General features: G+C 39.7%; 1 protein-coding gene and 1 long non-coding RNA gene across 4 annotated transcripts in view; one reads left to right on the top strand and one right to left on the bottom strand.

Moving 5' to 3' along the window:
* Positions 1-13,984, top strand: part of LOC120552218 — a 33,243-nt gene extending 19,259 nt beyond the window's left edge. Inside the window, exons 6-7 of one of the 3 annotated variants that reach the window (XR_005637975.1) lie at positions 8,766-8,875; positions 11,641-13,984. This is a non-coding gene — a long non-coding RNA (uncharacterized LOC120552218). Of the gene's footprint in view, positions 1-8,765; positions 8,907-11,640 lie in introns of all 3 variants that reach the window. The other 2 variants (XR_005637976.1, XR_005637974.1) reach the window with 2 other exon arrangements.
* On the bottom strand, positions 3,951-7,162 carry en2a (engrailed homeobox 2a). The gene is made up of 2 exons (XM_039790050.1): positions 6,624-7,162; positions 3,951-4,694 (listed from the first exon to the last, which is right to left on the bottom strand). Exons 1-2 carry the CDS (start codon positions 7,108-7,110, stop codon positions 4,375-4,377), a joined length of 807 nt encoding a protein of 268 aa, XP_039645984.1. The 5' UTR covers positions 7,111-7,162; the 3' UTR covers positions 3,951-4,374.
* Positions 13,985-18,636: the final 4,652 nt, after the last annotated feature.

Genomic DNA, 18,636 nt, shown 5'->3' with positions numbered 1-18,636 from the left:
CCACTCCAAAAAGCTAGATATGGTAGCTACATGGGGGAAAAAAGATTAGTTTTTCTTGAATTTCGTTAAGTGAACAAAAATAATCTTTATTGAAAAGTCTAGTATCTCTTTACGAGGTGTGTAAAATGAGAGTTGCCTGGGTGTGACTTTTCCAGAAAGCATCCGCTTGCTATTGTCTGCCTAGTCAACTTCTGTAGGCCCCAGTGCCCTGACTTCCATACATGAGAGATCAAGGGTTACCAAGGTGCTTTTGAGAAAGGAGGGCTCAATGTGAGAGGGGACAAACCAGTCCACAAAATACTCATTTCCTTTGCATGTTAGGTGCCCTAGCGGGGATTCAGACGGGGTCACTGACACATCCACTGGGGTTGATTTTTCTTTTCTTTTCTTTTTTTCTCCATCGTTCTTAATGAAAACTGTTGCTTGCTTTTTCATTGGCTTACGACTACTATCGGCTGCCCGTACAGTATGTGGCTTGCGAATGTGCTGAGTTTGCCCAAAAGAAAGTTTGTTCAGACTCTGGCTGTTTATCCGGTGCCAGACAGAGGCACCTCATGTAGAAAAGGTAAAAGTAATTCTGTCCACCTCTTATTCTTGCCAGAAAGTTCAGTCACTGAGCCACGGCATTAACTTGTATTCTAACAAGATTAAAATATATTCGTCCTGGGGATTAGCATAGTTAGGTGTCCTTTTGCCTCTTTTTTTTTTTTTGCCTGCACTGGTGCGGTGACAGTGGGCTTTGATCTGTGTTGCGAGGCAAGAGTCCTGGCTTGGACCTAGCCATTCGAGTGCCAAGTGTGAAATTGGCCTGATGTCATCCCCATTCTTCACCTTTTACATCTTTCACCACTTTAATTATGTTTCCGCCACAAAGCCTAGGCACCTCTGAGCAGATTCCACTCTTGCCATAGGAAGCATTTAGAAACTGGGTAAATGACACAGTAGGGGAGGGGGAGGATGGTAGGAGAGGTCATAGCAGGATGGGGCCCTTTTGTGTTTAGAGGTAGACATTGATACTTTCCTGATGTATCCTGTGCTCACTTCCATTTTTACAGCACGAGAACTTTGTGAAATTTTTAGCAATACTCCAGAAAATAAATTTTATTTCACGCTTTTTTATAACTTCTGCATCCTATTCCAGAAGAGATGCTTATTTCTCAGTTTACGGATGATTCATACTGTCATTATGTTCTCACAGCAATGCAAGACTTTTTGTTGTTGCGTGATGCAGACGGAGGTCCAAACAAGGACCACTTCTGGTCACTAATGACCTGAATCTTATTTCTGGTGATGAGACAAATTATTCTCCGATAAAAGCTTTTGTTCCAGGAGAATGTGCCCATGCAGCCCTACAGCTTCAGCTATTGTTGATGCATTGGTGTCCCTATCTGAACTTCAGGGAGCTTTTCTGCCAGTGAATATTTTGATGAAGGTTCCTATTGATGCGCTGAATGAAGGACCAAAACAACAGGGGTATGTGTGCATGTCAGTAGGAACAGAAATGAATGAATTGTGTGGGGATGTGTGCGTGCCAGGCAAGAAGAAAATAAAACCAAGTGATAGTAAGGTGTGTGCGCGAGAGAGTTTGTGAGTGAGCGAGAAAGCTGTGTGTGGAGAATGGGTTACTGAGGGGGGGAGGGGGGGAAACCAGCCACCTGCAGCCATGACAGGCTTTGACCTTCATTGCTCTCTCTCTCTCTCTCTCTCTCTCTTTTTTTTTTTTTTTTTTTTTTTTTTTTTTTTTTTTTTTTTTTTTTTTTTTTTTTTTTTTTTTTTTTTTTTTTCTCTAGTGTCTCACCCCCTCCCTCCCCTCTCTATTACTCTTTCTTTTCGACTCCCATTTCTGCCTTGTGATAGCAGCACTGGCTCTTTTCAGAAGCGACGAGGAAGACTGACCATCGTGAAGACAGTGCTGGGAGCAGCCATATCTGCTCTACTGCTATAGTCACTGGCCGTTAGACATGGCGTTCAAAGACTAGCGGTGCAAGTATGGAAATGCAGATAAGGCATTGTTGAGGAAACATGCCTGGGAATTGTTCAAGGCTTTCCCTTGCATAATGTTTGGATGCTTTCAAAAATGTTTTAATCTCAAAACCCATGAATTTGATCCTCCATGAATGTGATCCAGAACCACCCATAGAATGAGTGGGTGTTTGCATGAAAAGGGTTGTCATGCTATGCAAATTAATAATGTTTGTGATTACATTTGTGAATATTTGGCATCTGGCAACATTTGTTTAAAACTATTTTTGTATATATTTCTCTTTTCTAGACAATTATAGCTATAATGAATTTGTTTTTTTCCAGAGTATAATGCCTGCAGAAGCTCAGCATTGATTGAAGGTCACACTTAGTGCTTCAGCCAGGCCTCAGTTTTCTTTTTTTCTTTGCTTCAATGGCAATATATTTACTCTTTGCTTCACATTAAGATGCCAGAGACTTGTTTGTGTATAATCTTCAAGGTTTATTTACTGTACTCTTCTTTTGCAGTTTTCAGGAGGCAGTTAATTACACAATTAATACATGATACAAATTATGTACATTTATACCGAAGAATACTTCCAACATAAAATAAAAAATAGCATTGTATTCTACAACTCTGTGTTGTAATTTTATTTAAACATGTTCATATATAGATAGATATACGCTGATGAGTAAATTCATAATGTCGTACCAGCAGTTTTCATTAAAGGCATTCAACTTGAATAGTATGCATTTGAAGTAATACTGCTTCTCTGATTCAGCACAGTTCTGTTTCATAAAAAGTTCACACTTGAACTTTAAGGCAAAGTGTGTTTCTGTTTGGTGGATTTTAATTCACACACACTTTTTGCAGATACACAACAAAAACACTTTGAAAGGCAAAAAGTCCACAATTTGGTATGGATACAGTCTAAAACTTAGCTCGATCATACTTCTGTCGATAAAGACCAAAGTTTATAAACACAGTTATTTGCCCAAGTACAACAAATTGCAGCTTTCATGCAAAGGCCCCATAAACTATTTTCATTCACAAAAAAGGAAACAAAAAGAAGTTATTGCAAGATAAACAAGCAGTGTAAACACCTCAGATATCTACTCTAAAGCAACACTGGCCATTGGATAGATTTTTTTTCTCAATATAATCTATATAAATACACATATGAAGTCCTTTCAACAACGATAAGAGATTTCCAACATTTGTAATACGGTCACTGATGGATTTGCCTTCTTTAATGATAAATGGACATGTAATAAAACTGTATATAGAGAAAGATTTAACAAGAACATCCAATAACCTGCTTTTATAGTCTATACTCAAGAGTGCGCAGAATGGTTGTCATCATTGTCTTTATGCTACAGAGTTGTTCTGTGACTTTATAGGCAGCATTATAGCCTTCAATTCAGTAAGCTACAAAAAGATGATTTATATTGCTAGTTAAAAACTAATAGCTGCACTGATGCATTGGTATAACGAAGGTAATACGCACATAATATCTGTTGAAAGACTATGAGACGACCACATACATATAAGCAAGGCCTAACTTAGCATTTTAGTTCAGTGGCGTGTTAGAAAAAAGTCGCTACCTCTCTGTCACTTATAACAACAAACGGTTCCTGTGATTGTATTGTTTCTTTTAAAAAACGTATCAAAATTCATTGTCTGCCCAATTAGGTCTGCAACTGACACTCAAAAAACACCTTCCTCTGTCCGTTTTTACATTAAAACACAACCAAGGAAACCAACAAGCATGGAAATAAAACTCGTGTTAGCATTTATTTAAATTCACAGTAGCCTGGATGCAGCAGAAAAATATTCTTTGGACTTCAGTTTGCTCACTTCGCTGACAGATCGAAACGTCAAGTGCCAGTTAGTTCAGTGTAAAATGATGACAATCATGGATAGCAGTAGGCCTATATAGAAAATTGTGGGTGTAATCATTTGTACCTCCGTTTGGGGGCGACAAACAATGAAAACATATCTTTATACAACATCTTTTATAGACGTGATATTGCAGAAATATCTATTTTTTTAACAATTTATGCTGGTATACTCCACTGGCCCTTTTATTCGATGAAATTATTGCATTGTAGGCTTGACAAAACCTCCCATATAACGAAAAATCGCTATAATACTCCTATAGGAACCAATAGAGACCATGGTATCATTAAATATTCCTGTAGGGACTCTTAGTCCAATGACCTTATTTGTTATTTTCTGTAGTGTAACTGTGGTGATTCAGCATTATAGTGATAGAAATAGAACTTTTATCTGCTGTGGTATCTTTAAATATTCCTGTAGGTAGAGTTTTGCGGTGATATCTCTATAAAAATCTATCATAGGATTACTGTAGGGTCTTTTTCGTCAGGAGGCTGCTGTGACTTCTCTGGAAATCAATCGCTGTCTGATTTTTCGTCTTTCGACGTGACGGTGGCGTGATTGTACAGTCCCTGTGCCATCAGGTGCAAGGCCAGAGAGTTTTTAGCGCCGTTGGCCTTCTTGATTTTGGCCCTCTTGTTCTGAAACCAGATCTTGATCTGGGACTCGTTTAGGCCCAGCTCCTGCGCCAGGTTCTGCCGCCTCTGCTCGGTCAGATACCGATTTGTCTGAAACTCCGATTTTAGTCTTTGCAGCTGTTCTGCTGTGAAGGCCGTCCGTGGTCGCTTGTCCTCTTTGCTGGTTGTTTTCTTCTTTGGTTTGCGAGATCTTGGCCCTGTAGTGTGGGTGATATAGGGGTGGGGGGCCACAGACATTGGCTTGTCAGTATCACAACATGGTCTTGAATGTGGTTAAAAAAAAAAAACATGGACAATAATCAGGCGAGCGGCTTCATAACAACTTTAGAAATAAAAAAAAAATATATTCGTTTTAAGGTTTTGTTATTTAAATACTCCATGTCATGTATAACTAGTATACTATTTTACTACTTTACATTTAGAATGAGAACTTCACATTTATCTAAAACAGGTGCGTAAAGTTTATTTTAGAAGTAATGTATATTATTTTTAACTAATTTTAATCTCCAAAATCGAGAATTACATAAACAAATGTATTTTCAGACATCTGTTGTCATTATGTTACTGTGTCTTTAAAGCTATTTTATCAAAACAAATCACAAAATAAGTTAATAAGTTGTATTGTTTCCCTAAAGCAGTTTTGGAAAACAAAAAATGAGAACTGACTGTAAAATGTTGACACGTCCACTGAAGAAAACACCCAAGAAGCAAAACCTCCCCTACCTCCCTCCCTCACTGTTTCTATCCCTCTTCCTCGCTTACACACATATACGTGTATACACACACACACACACACACACACACACACACACACACACACACACACACACACACACAACACACACACACACACACACACACAGTCTGAACTAATAAGGAATTATTAACCAATAGGACAACACTGGAAAAACATCACTAATCCATCTCAGCCACTGTTTTGAAATACAGAATACAGTTCAATGCAGATTCTTTGCAATTATGTTTTTTTTTTTGTGGGCCACTTGAAAAGCTCCTCAATGGGCAAACGTGAATAGAATTTGAGCAGCACACATTAGATACACGTTAATGTTCCATTTGATGGAGCTTTGCACTTTGTTTGGTTCCCTCCTCCAAACAGTGTGGAAAACATTAATGAAACGACATAATATAGGCCGAACCTTTATAATTATGAATCAGCTCGTGTGTGTGTGTGTGTCTGTCTTTTTTTTTCAAGCAGCCCATATGGAAACGGTACAGCTCTACAACTCGTAGTAGTCGCCTACGCCACTCCATACAGCGTTACATAATGCATGAGAACAAGTTGTACTCCACTTTTCATAGACACTAAGAACATACATTAGATAGTAACCTTGCTACAGGCGGACGAGTTGTAGCATGTTTTCTTGTAAATAGAGATTTTAAATAATACTAAAAACCTCACTACTGGCCATACATGAGCCATGGGAGCATCCATTGTGAAAACAGATGCATATTTAATTCAGCCCAAACACAACTCGTCTAACGCTTCTAAGGAACTAAACAGCTACAACAAGAGCACTAAATATTATTTTACAGACCTGCCGATTCTCTGGAAGACATGTGTTTTGAATGTTTAGAATATGTAGGACGTCAGTATTATCATATTCATAACCATAGGAAATATACAAGAGCACTGTCTGAATGGAATTTTAATGAAGAAAAGAATCCGTGCGTTAAATCTGTGCGTAATAGCTAAAACAAATTGGCTGTTTTTTTACGTTGTGATGTATTTGGTGAGTATGTAAAATATAAAGATTTAGGTAAGTTTTACAGTTTTAAAAGAAATATTTTTTTCTTTCTCTTCGCATTTAAAATAGGCCTCCTCTCACCGAACAGCCCACTTTTTTATTTCGTTATTTTTTTTTTCTTCCTATTGTACAAAGACATGTTGTTCGTGTAGTCTACCACTGGATTTGTGTTTTACATTAAATAATATTTCTAAGCATTCTAAATTGATGTATGTTTACTAAATTCGCAGCTTACGCTGCTCAGCACGGTTCGCTACTCTCCTCGGGAGAACTCGGTCAAGGCATCCGGGGTCAGTGTTACGGGGTATTTCAGGTTACCGAGAATACGGTATAGTAAAACGCATGCACGGTGCCACCAACCTGAAGAAGGCCTGTCCGAGTATCTGGTGCAGTAGACCCAGGCTGGCCACAGCATGGACTGAGACTGGGCTGGGTTTGAGCTGGCTTGGGAACTGTCTGAGTCTGAGCTTAGGCACTGGTCTCCGCTCTCCCCGCGGGGTTTCAGGGGCTCCTCGGCTGCTATAGCGGGCTTCTTGGTCCCGGTAACCGTGTGTGGAGTGGAGGTCCCCTCCGCCGGCACCGTGTTCCCCACTGGCTCGGTCTGAGGGGCGTCGGGGCTGCTCTGGCTCTCCCGCGATGCCAGGCTACTCTCTTCGCGGTTTGCGCCTCCGTCCTTTTTCCGTCCGAAATCCGGCCGAAGAATGTTGTCGATGAAGAAATTGGTGACCCGGTGAGGGATCTGCAGGTTCCCCGGCGCCTGTAGGAGGGGAAGGATGGCTCTGTTTGATTCATCCGCCGACTCCTGCCGCTCCACCACGTCTCTGTTGCCGTGATCATTTTCTTCCATACTGATTCACTTTCTCTTTAACCCCTTTATCGCTCTCTTCGCTGCAATAAAAAATATCAGAGAACTTCAGGGAAATTGAACTGCCAAAAAAAAAAAAACGCGCGCGTGAAATAGCCTATATAAAAAAATAAACTGAAATACTAGTGAATGCCTTGGACACCATGCAAAGCCTTGCGATAGTGTCCTCTGAGAAAAAACATACTTTTTGACATATATTCCCTCAATCTCGGGTTACAACTGATATCGCAGAGCTAAAACATGTGCCATTTGCGCACCATCCAATTTAGTGTTATCCGATTTCAGTGTGCTCGGTAATGCATACACCTAAACTAAACTAAGGGTAAATAAAGAGGCTCCTAAACTGATGCTCTAATACTCTCACTCTGGAGTTTTGTTCTTATTTTCAATACGAGCCCCCCGAGTGACGTTTTCCCACCGTCCTCCCAGACACGTGCCTTGAACCAATGGGATGGCAGAAACCAGGCCACGTGACGCAGACTCCAGAGCAGTCCACAAACGCCCATCCTCGCCTTAGTAAAGGGAAAGAGTCCACTGACGGAGGAAGGAGCCTAATTTAAATCCAGTGCATGCTCCCAGATATTCCCAAATAATGAATCTGTGTTTATGAACCTGTAACTTATTATTTATGTTTTGGAGTTTTAGTTTGCAAAGGAAAACACGATGCACATCACCTTGTTTGTGTTGATTAAAACAATGGGAGATTGAAGCGTCGGCTGTCAGAGTGGGTTGTGGGGACCCCCGGGGTTTCTTGCTTGCAGGGCAGGGAGGGACTCCCAATAAAAGAGAAATAGTATATTTTTATAGTGTTATTATGACTTAAATGTAAATACGTTATCGAGACTTTAAGATACCCACCGTTCAGTTAAATTCAAAAACAACTAAACATTTGGTCATTTGGAGGCAAATGAGACAACATTTTAATATACAGGGTGAAAGGCCCAATGTGGATGTATTTGGAGATCAGTGACATGGGAATCTTTGAGGCAACATGTGTTTAAATATCTTAAAGGAGCTACACCTTTAGGCAACACTGAAAACATATCCTGCTGGAAATATATTTACAATATATCTGCATTAAAGGTTATTATAACACTTATAAGGTCAATTGGATTCAGAGTAACTTAAAGTCAGGTTGTCCTGGCCAAGGTTAAATGCGAAAAACAATGTCCATGCTCACATTTGGAACTTAGGGTGGAGTAACGGTATTTTCTTTAGGCTACATTTTAATTTAATCTCAAAACACTTGTCTCTTTCAAACCTATAGCAACAACACATTCTGGGTTATATCTTGGAATGTAACCACTCTGATTTGCAGCATGTGTCTAATGTGACATGTTGCTTTCAGTCGCCTTATAATTGGCCACAAAATGCATCAAAACTAAAATGTGACATCCACAGAGTCTTCCCTGTCTGATTTCAAAAGCGCAGAGTTGTGTGTTAAGTGTTTTTGATGTTCTCATGTTCGCCTGTCGTGACGCTGCGGTCGACCAAGAACTGGGTCCATATCCCTTTAAAAGAAATCAGTGATGCAAACAAACTGTTTTCTGCACGGTGCTCGGGATACCGAGTCGCGCAAAAGACAGAACTTTGAGTAACTTTGCTGACCAGCGCTGAGTTTATGTTTATTCTCCCAGGATGCCACCGGGCTGCAGGGATGGCTCAGCCAGTTCACCGCTGGCGTTTTAACCCGGGCTGCGCGTAAAAGAAAGGGGGCAACGAGGAGGACCAGAGGAGCAGCAAGACTGTGAGGAGCCTTCGAGCAATTCAATTAGAAAGTCAGACAGCTACTTTTTTTTTTTAGTATTACAAGCATGCATTGTCTGTTCCTCTAGTTTTTTGGGAGTGGGAGTAGGCCTAACTTGGATCCAAATTTCTAAAAAGAAAACAGGACGCATACTATATAATGTGTTTTTTGTGGCCAGTCGTTATCTTATGATAGATTATTCAGATCAGTTTGAGCTATTGTGACGTTTGCCATAAAATGTGTACTTTGTGAGTGCTGTGAAGGTTGCAACAATAACCTGCTGCACAAAACTGTTTTAATTTAAACTCGAGTCTAAGCTTGGTATTGTCCTGCGGCAAAAAATCTATCCTTGACTTTTCACTTGTTAAACAAAGGCCTTTTGCAAATTGCAAAGCAATTTTAGTGAAGTCGTATTACCTAACATTTGTTTGGGGATAATCATTGGGTTTTCGTTCAAACGCGTATTGACAGCTCATATGCACGTATATTCACAAAACATATCCTTGGATAGTAGTTTGCCATTACAAGGGAGTTCTTGCTTTCTGATATTGCTGAATTTAAAAAAAATTCTTATCCCCAAATCTACCTGAACGCACTCTGCTTCTATGGTCCCATCAAAGCTCTCACGTCTGATGTGAAAGTTGGGAGTGAAAGATGTAATTAGACAGGCCACTCTCATGCTGTGATTGTTTCTCACTTGTGAGGGGAAGCGCAGATCAATGTTGAGCGCTAAATAAGCAGCAGACAATGGAGGCACAGACAGGCCGCTACCGCCTGGGCTTGGCCTCTAACCTCACAGCAAAACATGGATGTCTGGAGGAAATGACACCATTTCACGTTCTGAATTATAATAAGAGCCTGTGTGCACTTCAAAAATATACTTTTTTAACACGCCAACCAGGCTTCTAATAAGCCCTAGAATCGTGTTGTGTTTTAAAAGTGACATATTTCACACTTATTTCATTTGTTTCCATTTTGAAGCGGCGTTTTAAATGAAAAGAATGGGCTGATGGTATACCGGATCGGGAATAGTGGTTGTTACGCACAGGAACTAAGAAATAGGTGAAACACCAGTGCAGAAGTCATCTCACTCTACTGCAGTTTTTAGCAGCAAAACAACTTTTAATACTCAAAACTAGACTATATGTGTATTTGTTTGTTTGTGTATTTGTATACCGTACAGCACATACTCCAGCAATTGTGGGATTTCGAGTCACTAGTCTGTTGAGTTTTGACTGGCTTGTTTTGGTCTGTGGTGCTGATCTTGGACAGATCTTGTCTCGTTTTAGCAGAAAATCCGTCATCATCGCTACGTTTGCTTTGCTGGGGATTTCTGAAGCCTTTGGTTTACTTTGGTTGTAGATGAAAACACATTCTAGTACAGTTTGTCCTGGTTGAATAAGGGTTAAAATAGTACTACAGCATCCAAATGATTTGGGTATTACGATATTGTTGTTTTTAAGTTTTTTTTAATTTATTTTTTATTTCCAAGTGAAGTCCAGCATTAATCGGATTAATGTTAGTGAGTCTGCTGTTTGGCTGTTTTTAGTACCATTCTTGCTTTGTAGTTTCATTGTCTTGCTCTTCATCGGCTATTGGGTTGCTTTAGGAAGTGAAGCCCCTTTATATTCAGTCTTGAGGTTTTTAGTCTTTAGTTTGTTGTTTCTTAAAATGTTGATTAATACAGTGGGAAAGGGATGCTTTTATGATAGCTCACCTTTGGACAACATGTTTTTTTTTTTTCTTCAAATCTGTATCTCGCGGTGAAATGGATATATGAATACACAATCATATTTATTTATTTTTTGCTTGTAACATGATTTGAAAAAAACTATTCAAAACAGTCTGTACTGGCGTTGAAACGTGCATGTATTGGCTTATCAGGCAGGCCTCAGTCGCTTGTATTGTAGGCGTGTTTAGTTTTCATTTAAGCTGACTGTAAAACCTGTGCATGTACATTGTCCAGTGTCCCAACAGCCTTGCAGCCCGAGACCGATATCTTTGTAAAGGCGACTATTAACCAATTACTAATGAACTCAAACGTGTGCAACAATCGTCCTTCACATGTTAAACACAAATGCACGTTTCAAGCATTTTTTGTTATAATTTGCTCCATAACAGTCTGTCACGTAACGTTCAAATAGCTGCCAGAAGGCCCAAGTCCAATCACATGAAGATGATATGAAGTTTTTGGAAAATTCTTGTGACGATTACTTGTAATTTGCCAACATAAGACCACATTATCGTTAACCTGCTGTTTTGACTATTTTAAAAGTGTAAATTGCCTTGTGGTTAAAGCAAAGGTTGAATAGTAGCCTATTATTATTTATCATAATATATTCTGGTCTTGTTCAGGGAAGCAGGAAATATTGATTATCGTAGCTACATGGCATGTCTCTCAGTTTCTTCTAAAGAAGTGAATGTTTCAGTATTCTCTCTTTCTCTTGTTTGCTTCAAAAAGCAATGTAGGATATCTTCAGCTTTGAATGGAACGGTTATATTCCTTGTTTTGGGGGAAAAACAAGGCTGGTAGCGCTAGCGCATAGTTTGAACGTCTGATTTAGTTTCTATGCAGCCTATAAATCCAGCAACTGGGTCTATTTCATATTCACTTATAGCTCTACACCCCCCCTCCCTCCCCCCTCATGCTCACACATACACACACCCCTCCTACTACTATAATACATCGCATGCATTGTGCGCATGTGCCCTGTCCTTGAGTTCCAATAACCTATTTTTTTTTTCCTCTGTATTTTTCTTGGTAGGATTGTCTTACACGTCACCAGGGCTCAGTACTATGGAGTACTACAAAAGGTGACGCGCAGAAGGAGGATTTGTGAATGGACGCCATGATGTGTGCCAGCTCACAGATCAGAGGGTGGTGGGACCTCTACAGATGCACCCTGAGCCCCCTCCACACCAGCACCCCCCCCTCTCTCCCTCCCTCCCCCGGTCACCATCCCTCCCTCCAGATGAATGGGGGTCTCTAAGACATCAGTTCTGTCACCATGCAGGGGTCGGACCAAATCCTCCAGCTTCCTGTGCCTTTCAAAACCTGAATGCAAGCCTCTCCTATTTGATGATCCTGGATGTCCTTTTGTGGACATGGAAGCTCGATGCCCCCTGTTTTTCATCCCGGGTCAGCCAAGAGCATGGCAGCCGAATTAGAGAAGATTAGAAACGGGCTTAATTGCGTATAGTCTACACTGAAAAAAAGTCAATCAGTTTAGAAAGAAAATTAGTCTAAAATACATTTTAGGATTTGGAGAGAGCGGTCCACCGGTTCCCAATGCCCCATTGTTTTCCAGAACGTGTATGTGTGTTGTTGAATATGGGAGAAATGGGCGAATCACAGAAATGTGGAAATAAATAGATTTGGATTAAAAACAAATGCTATTGTTTGATCGAGTGGGTAAATTTTGGCCACGTGTCAAGATATAGCTATTTTTGCATTGTAACATGAACTTCTTCCTGCTTACTATTGTATTGTTTCAGTTTACTGGCCAATGTTGCTGAAATACTGTAGCCTATAAAGCATATTGGGTTTAACTTTGAAACTACTTCTTATTTTAGAAGCCATGACGTAGATATACAATTTAAGTTTCGCTTTGCATTTTTAGGGAAAACGTAGTGAGATGGTGCTTCTAAAAGTCTAATTAACTAATTTTAGTTTCTGCTGCTCAGTCGCCTTCCAGATATCACTTACTCCACTATTTATTCATAATACATCACCGCATGTAGATGATGTCTATATAATTTTTTTTCCCGTGGTGTGTGTTTACATGGAAATCCTCTGGAGTCGCCACGCAGCGGACTTTGGGGCTGCTGAATCTTCTGGTTTCAGCCCTTTTATAGGTTTTAATAACTCTTAATCCGTCTGATCGGTCTGCCGTAGATAAGTCTCATTTGAATTGGGATTGTTCTTAAGGAGCGGCACGTATTTCTCTACAGAAGTCTCAAACAGAGCTTAGCACAAACAACTGCACCACCCTGAGCGCAATTAAGGCCTCAGCTAAATTGGATGAAGGCTAATTGAATGCAGCTGAGCTCCCATCAGCAAACTCTTGAACGCTTCACTAATATGAGAAAAGGTTCGGTGGGTAGTCACTGATCCCCCCCCCCACACACACACACACACGTTTCTAAAGTAGTAAATATGTTAAAATTGCAAAAAAGTGAAACAAAGCAGCATGTCTGAATTTACATCCAGGTGTATGTGTATAAATATACATACATACATACAAACATACACACACACACACGCACACACACACACAACATTTTTTTGTCATAAGATACCAAATTAAGTGTAAAAACTTCCGCTATGGTTAATTGAGTTGTTTGATGTAGAGTAGGACACCTGTAAGTTAGACCAATATAAAACTGGTAAGTTTAGTACATTTAATATTGATTTCTGGTGTTGCCCAAGTGGAAGATATAGTTGTAACAAAAGTTAGTGATTACTGTATAAATCCTAAATAGGCTTATACAGCCCAAGTTGGTCTCCGCGAGGTTAACATAGCCTAAAACTAGATTAAGAACACCAGGAGTCAGTTTGTTCAATGTTATTATTCATACAGTATTATGAATTGCCATATACAGAAGCTTAAATCGAACTTAAGGGAGAGTCCAGGCTAAAATAACACCCTCTAGCTCTGACTACAAAATAAAACCAATAATACAACATAACCAAAAAGAAATAAATGTTCCAATAGTAAACCTTATACAAAAAAACAACAAAAAAAAACAGGGAAAAGACAAGTGACAAGTGTGAGAGAATGACATGTAATTCCTTTTTGGAAATTCAAGCCAAATGTGAATTGCTTTTGAATTAAAAAAAAAAAAAAAAAAACAATTAGGGAGAAGACAAACTACTGTTTCACGCTTTGTTACTTTATGATCCAACTATAAAGGAAATAAAGTGTTAAAAAAGAAAAGAAAAATGAGCTCAGGGAAGAAGATGCTCACAAAAACGATGAAGATGGTTCAGATACGGCCATTTGTTGGGCCCATATTACGTTTCCTCTCTCTGACCACCATAACTTTAAAACTAGTATTTCACTAGGCTCTTCCTTCCATGTGAAAATTAACGTCTACAAGTCATTAATAGATTTTGTTTCCTTCTTAAGAATGTGTTAAAGTTCCCCCTATAGTGTATCTGCGTGAGACTCAACTGGTGTCAGGTCGCAGTATTTTCTCTAGTTTTCCAGCTGGTCGGCCGGACTTCTCACGTCTTACTTGTGACAGCAAAGAATGAACTGCACGTGGTGGCTATTTCCGTAAGGTTAATGGGTTTACATTCTCCGTCTTACAGAACAAATAGGCTACCATGCAACATAGGGGGAGTCGAGATGAACATGAGGGGGCATTTTTGAATGAAAATGTGCCGCTAAACAGATCTCAAAGTAAAGCCATAATGTAAAAGCGTACACCACAGTCTGTTCAGTGACCCTCACTGAAGTTTTTGGCCCTCGCTACTCCTGTGCGGGGCACCCAGGATGCTTTATGACGTCCAAATGCCTCGTGCACCTGTCTCGAGATCCTGCGTGCGTTTATTAGCAGGGAGGGACAAGTGGAACAGAGACAGGTGGAAAGCACTTGCTGCAGAATAAACTCCTATGAGAGCAGGTTGCATGCAGGCAGGGCACTGACATATATGGTGGATTTTCTTCGTCAGGCCACCATACCATTTATGTGTGTGTGTGTTTGTATGTATATATATGTGTGTGTATGTATGTATATATATGTGTGTGTGTGTGTGTGTGTATATATATATATATATATATATATATATATATATATATATAGTTTTATTTCTTCTAAAGAACTTCCCATGTAAATATCCTGCAACTCAGAAACGGAAGAACATGTGCAATAACCACTCAATCTCAAGGTGCATTTTCTTTCTCTCCCAAAAATGCATGTTAAACTGTAGACTTTCCAAATCTTCTTCCTCTTCAATTTAAGCAACTCTTAAAGTAGATTCCGCTGCAGTTCTACAACTTGGTAATCTATCTTAGTGGCTTTTATGTAGGCATCCGGATAGTTACAAATGTCAAACAACACGCCAGATGCGATCATATCACAGCATTAACTTTTAAAAGTTCATCGCAAAGCGATCAGATATATTTTTTTTCTTTTTCCAGCACACAACTTTTTTTCTCCCGTATATTTGTCTTTAGATCGGAGTTCATTCTAAATGGGAGAAACAATTCATGTTATGTCTCTGTGTCCAGCCTGCAACTTTAATAATAGTTGGAAGGAGGTCATTCAGCAGCGGTTTTTCGACCCCTCTCCCTGTGTGGCATCGCGCCCTGCGCCGTTTAACTGCCAAAATAGTGCTGGACTCCCCTGAAAGCACCGTGTGCGACGGAGTCCCTTTCACCCCTTGTGCACCTGAGTTGTTTTTACCCCCCAGCCGCGGATATGTTGTGAATTTGTCACTTATCAGGGGCCGGGCTGTCAAAGGCCATTTTAGGCGCAATAACTTTCCCAGATGGATTTAGCCTGCCAACTTTGTGCATCTCTCATCAGCGAGATGAATAGGCTGCATGCCTGTTGCTTCCCAGAAATGTCTCTTACGCCTACTAATGAAGACTAATTAAAACATGACAAACATCGACCTTTAGTGCATCCTAAACAGGGCTGCAAGCATGATTTGGATTATGCAAATGAAGTCTCCATTCTTTGACAATATTCATGTAGGAAACATAGGACATATTTCTTAGATGTGTCCATAAACAAGTGTGTAGATGTCTGCTATGTATGGCCACACAACAGGTGTCTGGGCTAACATTTAGGATACACAGTGAATGATTGAATAACTTTTTCATAGAGATATTTTGATAAATATGTTTTTCATTGAAACAGTTAAAGCCCATGCATACACAGAGCTTATCTCAAAACATGTGAGTAAATGAGTTGAATCCAGATTGACAGAGCATCTCCTCATATTTTATTATTTATAGAAAACTAATGAGCATGGATATTGACCTACGGTGTACATTTTTAGTCAACTATCTGAGTTTCCACAAAAATGCAGAGTTCTTCTTGTCTGCCTCTCAGGATATGATCATGCAATGGAAATACTCAGCTTGATTTATCCCATTACCTTTTATTCAGTTATTATTATTACCCTGGTCGATTTACAGAGTCTGATCTGGGCTGTAAGATGCACTGGGTGTGTTTAATTTACACTGCGAAGGATTTGTTTGGATGGCATGCATAATGTGCCATCACCTGAGGTTTAGGCTTTCACTTTAGTATTTGTCCTGTGGAGGAAAAAGGAATCAACAGGAATGGCACACAAGGCTGAGCATGCTGACTGAACTGATAAATCCCACTGAGATGTGTCTGTCTATTCCCTGTGTTTTTATGTAGATGTTTTGCTTTAGCCCTAAAATGCTGGAAGAATAGCCACAAAAAAGCTGGAAACAGTACATACTAAAATTAGTAAATGAAGAGAAGGTTTGAACAGATAATTACACCCTCAGATAGGAATACGTGTAGGGCAGGGAGCAGCCTCAGACTGCCATTTGAATGGGATCTGAGAAGTAATTTGAGCTAAAATGGAGTCCACTTCTGAGCCTCTCACTCAGCCCCCCATGGCATCCACTGTAATTCATTATTCCTGGCCGGCACTGGGAGAGGCAATGAGTGAGGGCAGAGGACAGGAGTGGACCCAGCTCTGGTGTAATGAAGACTCAGTAGACCTAAAACACACACACACACACACACACACACACACACACACACACACACACACACACACACACACACACACACACACACACACACACACACACACACACACACACACACACACACTTTCATTATATATCACAGAGAGCAGGGCATTAATGCCACTGAAGACCTTTTGGCCGAGCAATAAGAGTATGCAATGATTTTCTCCACACACACAATCCATTTCATTGACCTTTTCTATCATGCATGTGACTCTAACGCGCTCACTGCGGTGTGAGATAAATATTCCAAGAATAATCTTCCTGCCACTGTTCAATAAATGATCTTTTTGAATCTGAATTTTTATGTCCGTCGGTTGGTTTGAGAGGCTTTAAGGAAAATCTCTGTTTAAAAAAAAAACAAAAAAAACATTTGCTCATTTGAAAAGTTTTCTCCCTTCTTGGTATGCAACAGTTGCTTGAACATTTGCTATATTTTTAAATGTATAGAGCTTGTTATCTCAGATCAATTAAACACACTCCATCTATCTATTTTGTCTAAAGGCTCAGGAGAGTTGCGTTTTCTTAATTAAGTCTTCATAAAAGTAGTTGGATGAATAGGTCAAGCCTTCTGCATTGTAAGATCAGGCCCTGCAAGACATTTGCTGTCCCTTGTCTCTCCACTAGGGGTCCACAAAGGTCATGGTAGTCATGTCCAGAAAAGCTGAGAGGATAAATACTGTCATCTGGTGGTAACAAAAGCCATCACTACTGAATAGGCAGCACTGTAATCTCATGGTATACTGCATGATCTACTTCTCTAGAACATCTTCCCAATCCTCTGCTTTTCAACACGCCTTTGTTCCACCTGGATGCATGCAACATTTGTCAATATGTAAAAGCAACCTGAGAGACTTTTAAATGTGTGTGACAGGCAGAGTGAGGTGACAGGAGCTCCCTCAGCCAAGAAGTTCACAAAAGAGATGTCTGTTCAGAGGGAGTCATGCATCCACAGAGTCTGAAACTGCTGAGGGGCCCTGAGGTGAGAAGGAATTATAAAAGTTTGAAACGTAATTTTGAGTGGGTGACCTTAATGACAGAAATAGCTCATAAATGTATGTTAGCTGGGTTTAAAGGTGTTTGAGGTCTGGTACCATTTCTTTGATATGATTAATATGGGCCATTCAAGGTGATGTGTTTGTATTTGATCCATATCTCTTTTTGTGTTATACTTGTTCTGTTTTTGCCTGTCTCTTTCGTTCTCCTTTCTAAACCATGAAATCTAAAGGGATTTCTTTATTTTTACCAAAGATAACTGTTTTTGGCTGTGCATGAAAACTGATTTAGTATTGCTGATTGAATGGTTACTGTCAAATTGTAAATGAAACTATAAAGACTTTAAATCACAGAAGAAGAATTTTAGTCCGGTATTGAGTACTAAAACGTTTTCTCGTGTGTGAACAACATACTTCTTAACCACCCAGATCAATAATGTATGCACTTGTGTGGCACTAGCGTACAGTAAGTTAAGTGATTCCCCTTTCTTTGAGATGTTGCCACATCAAGGACATTCTTAAAACAAAACCTATTGGGGAAAAGCTGAATGAATCCACCAAAGATGTTCACTTATTTCATGAAAGACATGATTTCCCTTAAGTAGCACATACACAATATTCTGTATCAGCCTGTTCCATACCTTCATTAAAACTATATGACTTTCAAACCCAATACTTTTTTATGCATTCCTTCAAATTGAGATATTCTGTAATATGTCTTGTACATCATTTTATACACATTTTCCTAAAATGTTTACTGACACATCTGGGAACGTTGGGATCTCTACTCAAATTCACTGCTAGAACAATGTTTGGCTGCACAGCACGAAGTTCATACTGACTGATCCACTGGCGAGCCTCTGCTTGTTAGCTTTAAATGTCTCTTTATACTGCATAGCCTGTTATATTTGAAGAGCTGTTAAATGCTAACATCACTGTCTTCATGTTTGCTGGCAGTTGACTCGCTGCAACAAATTAGAGGCTCAATAACCGCAATTTCAAAGACAAAATCAAAACACAAAAG

The sequence above is a fragment of the Perca fluviatilis genome, chromosome 22 (assembly GCF_010015445.1).
Source record: "Perca fluviatilis chromosome 22, GENO_Pfluv_1.0, whole genome shotgun sequence".
Taxonomy (NCBI): Eukaryota; Metazoa; Chordata; class Actinopteri; order Perciformes; family Percidae; genus Perca; species Perca fluviatilis.
Note: the sequence above shows the minus strand (reverse complement) of the source record. Positions and strands in the feature narration are given on the sequence as shown.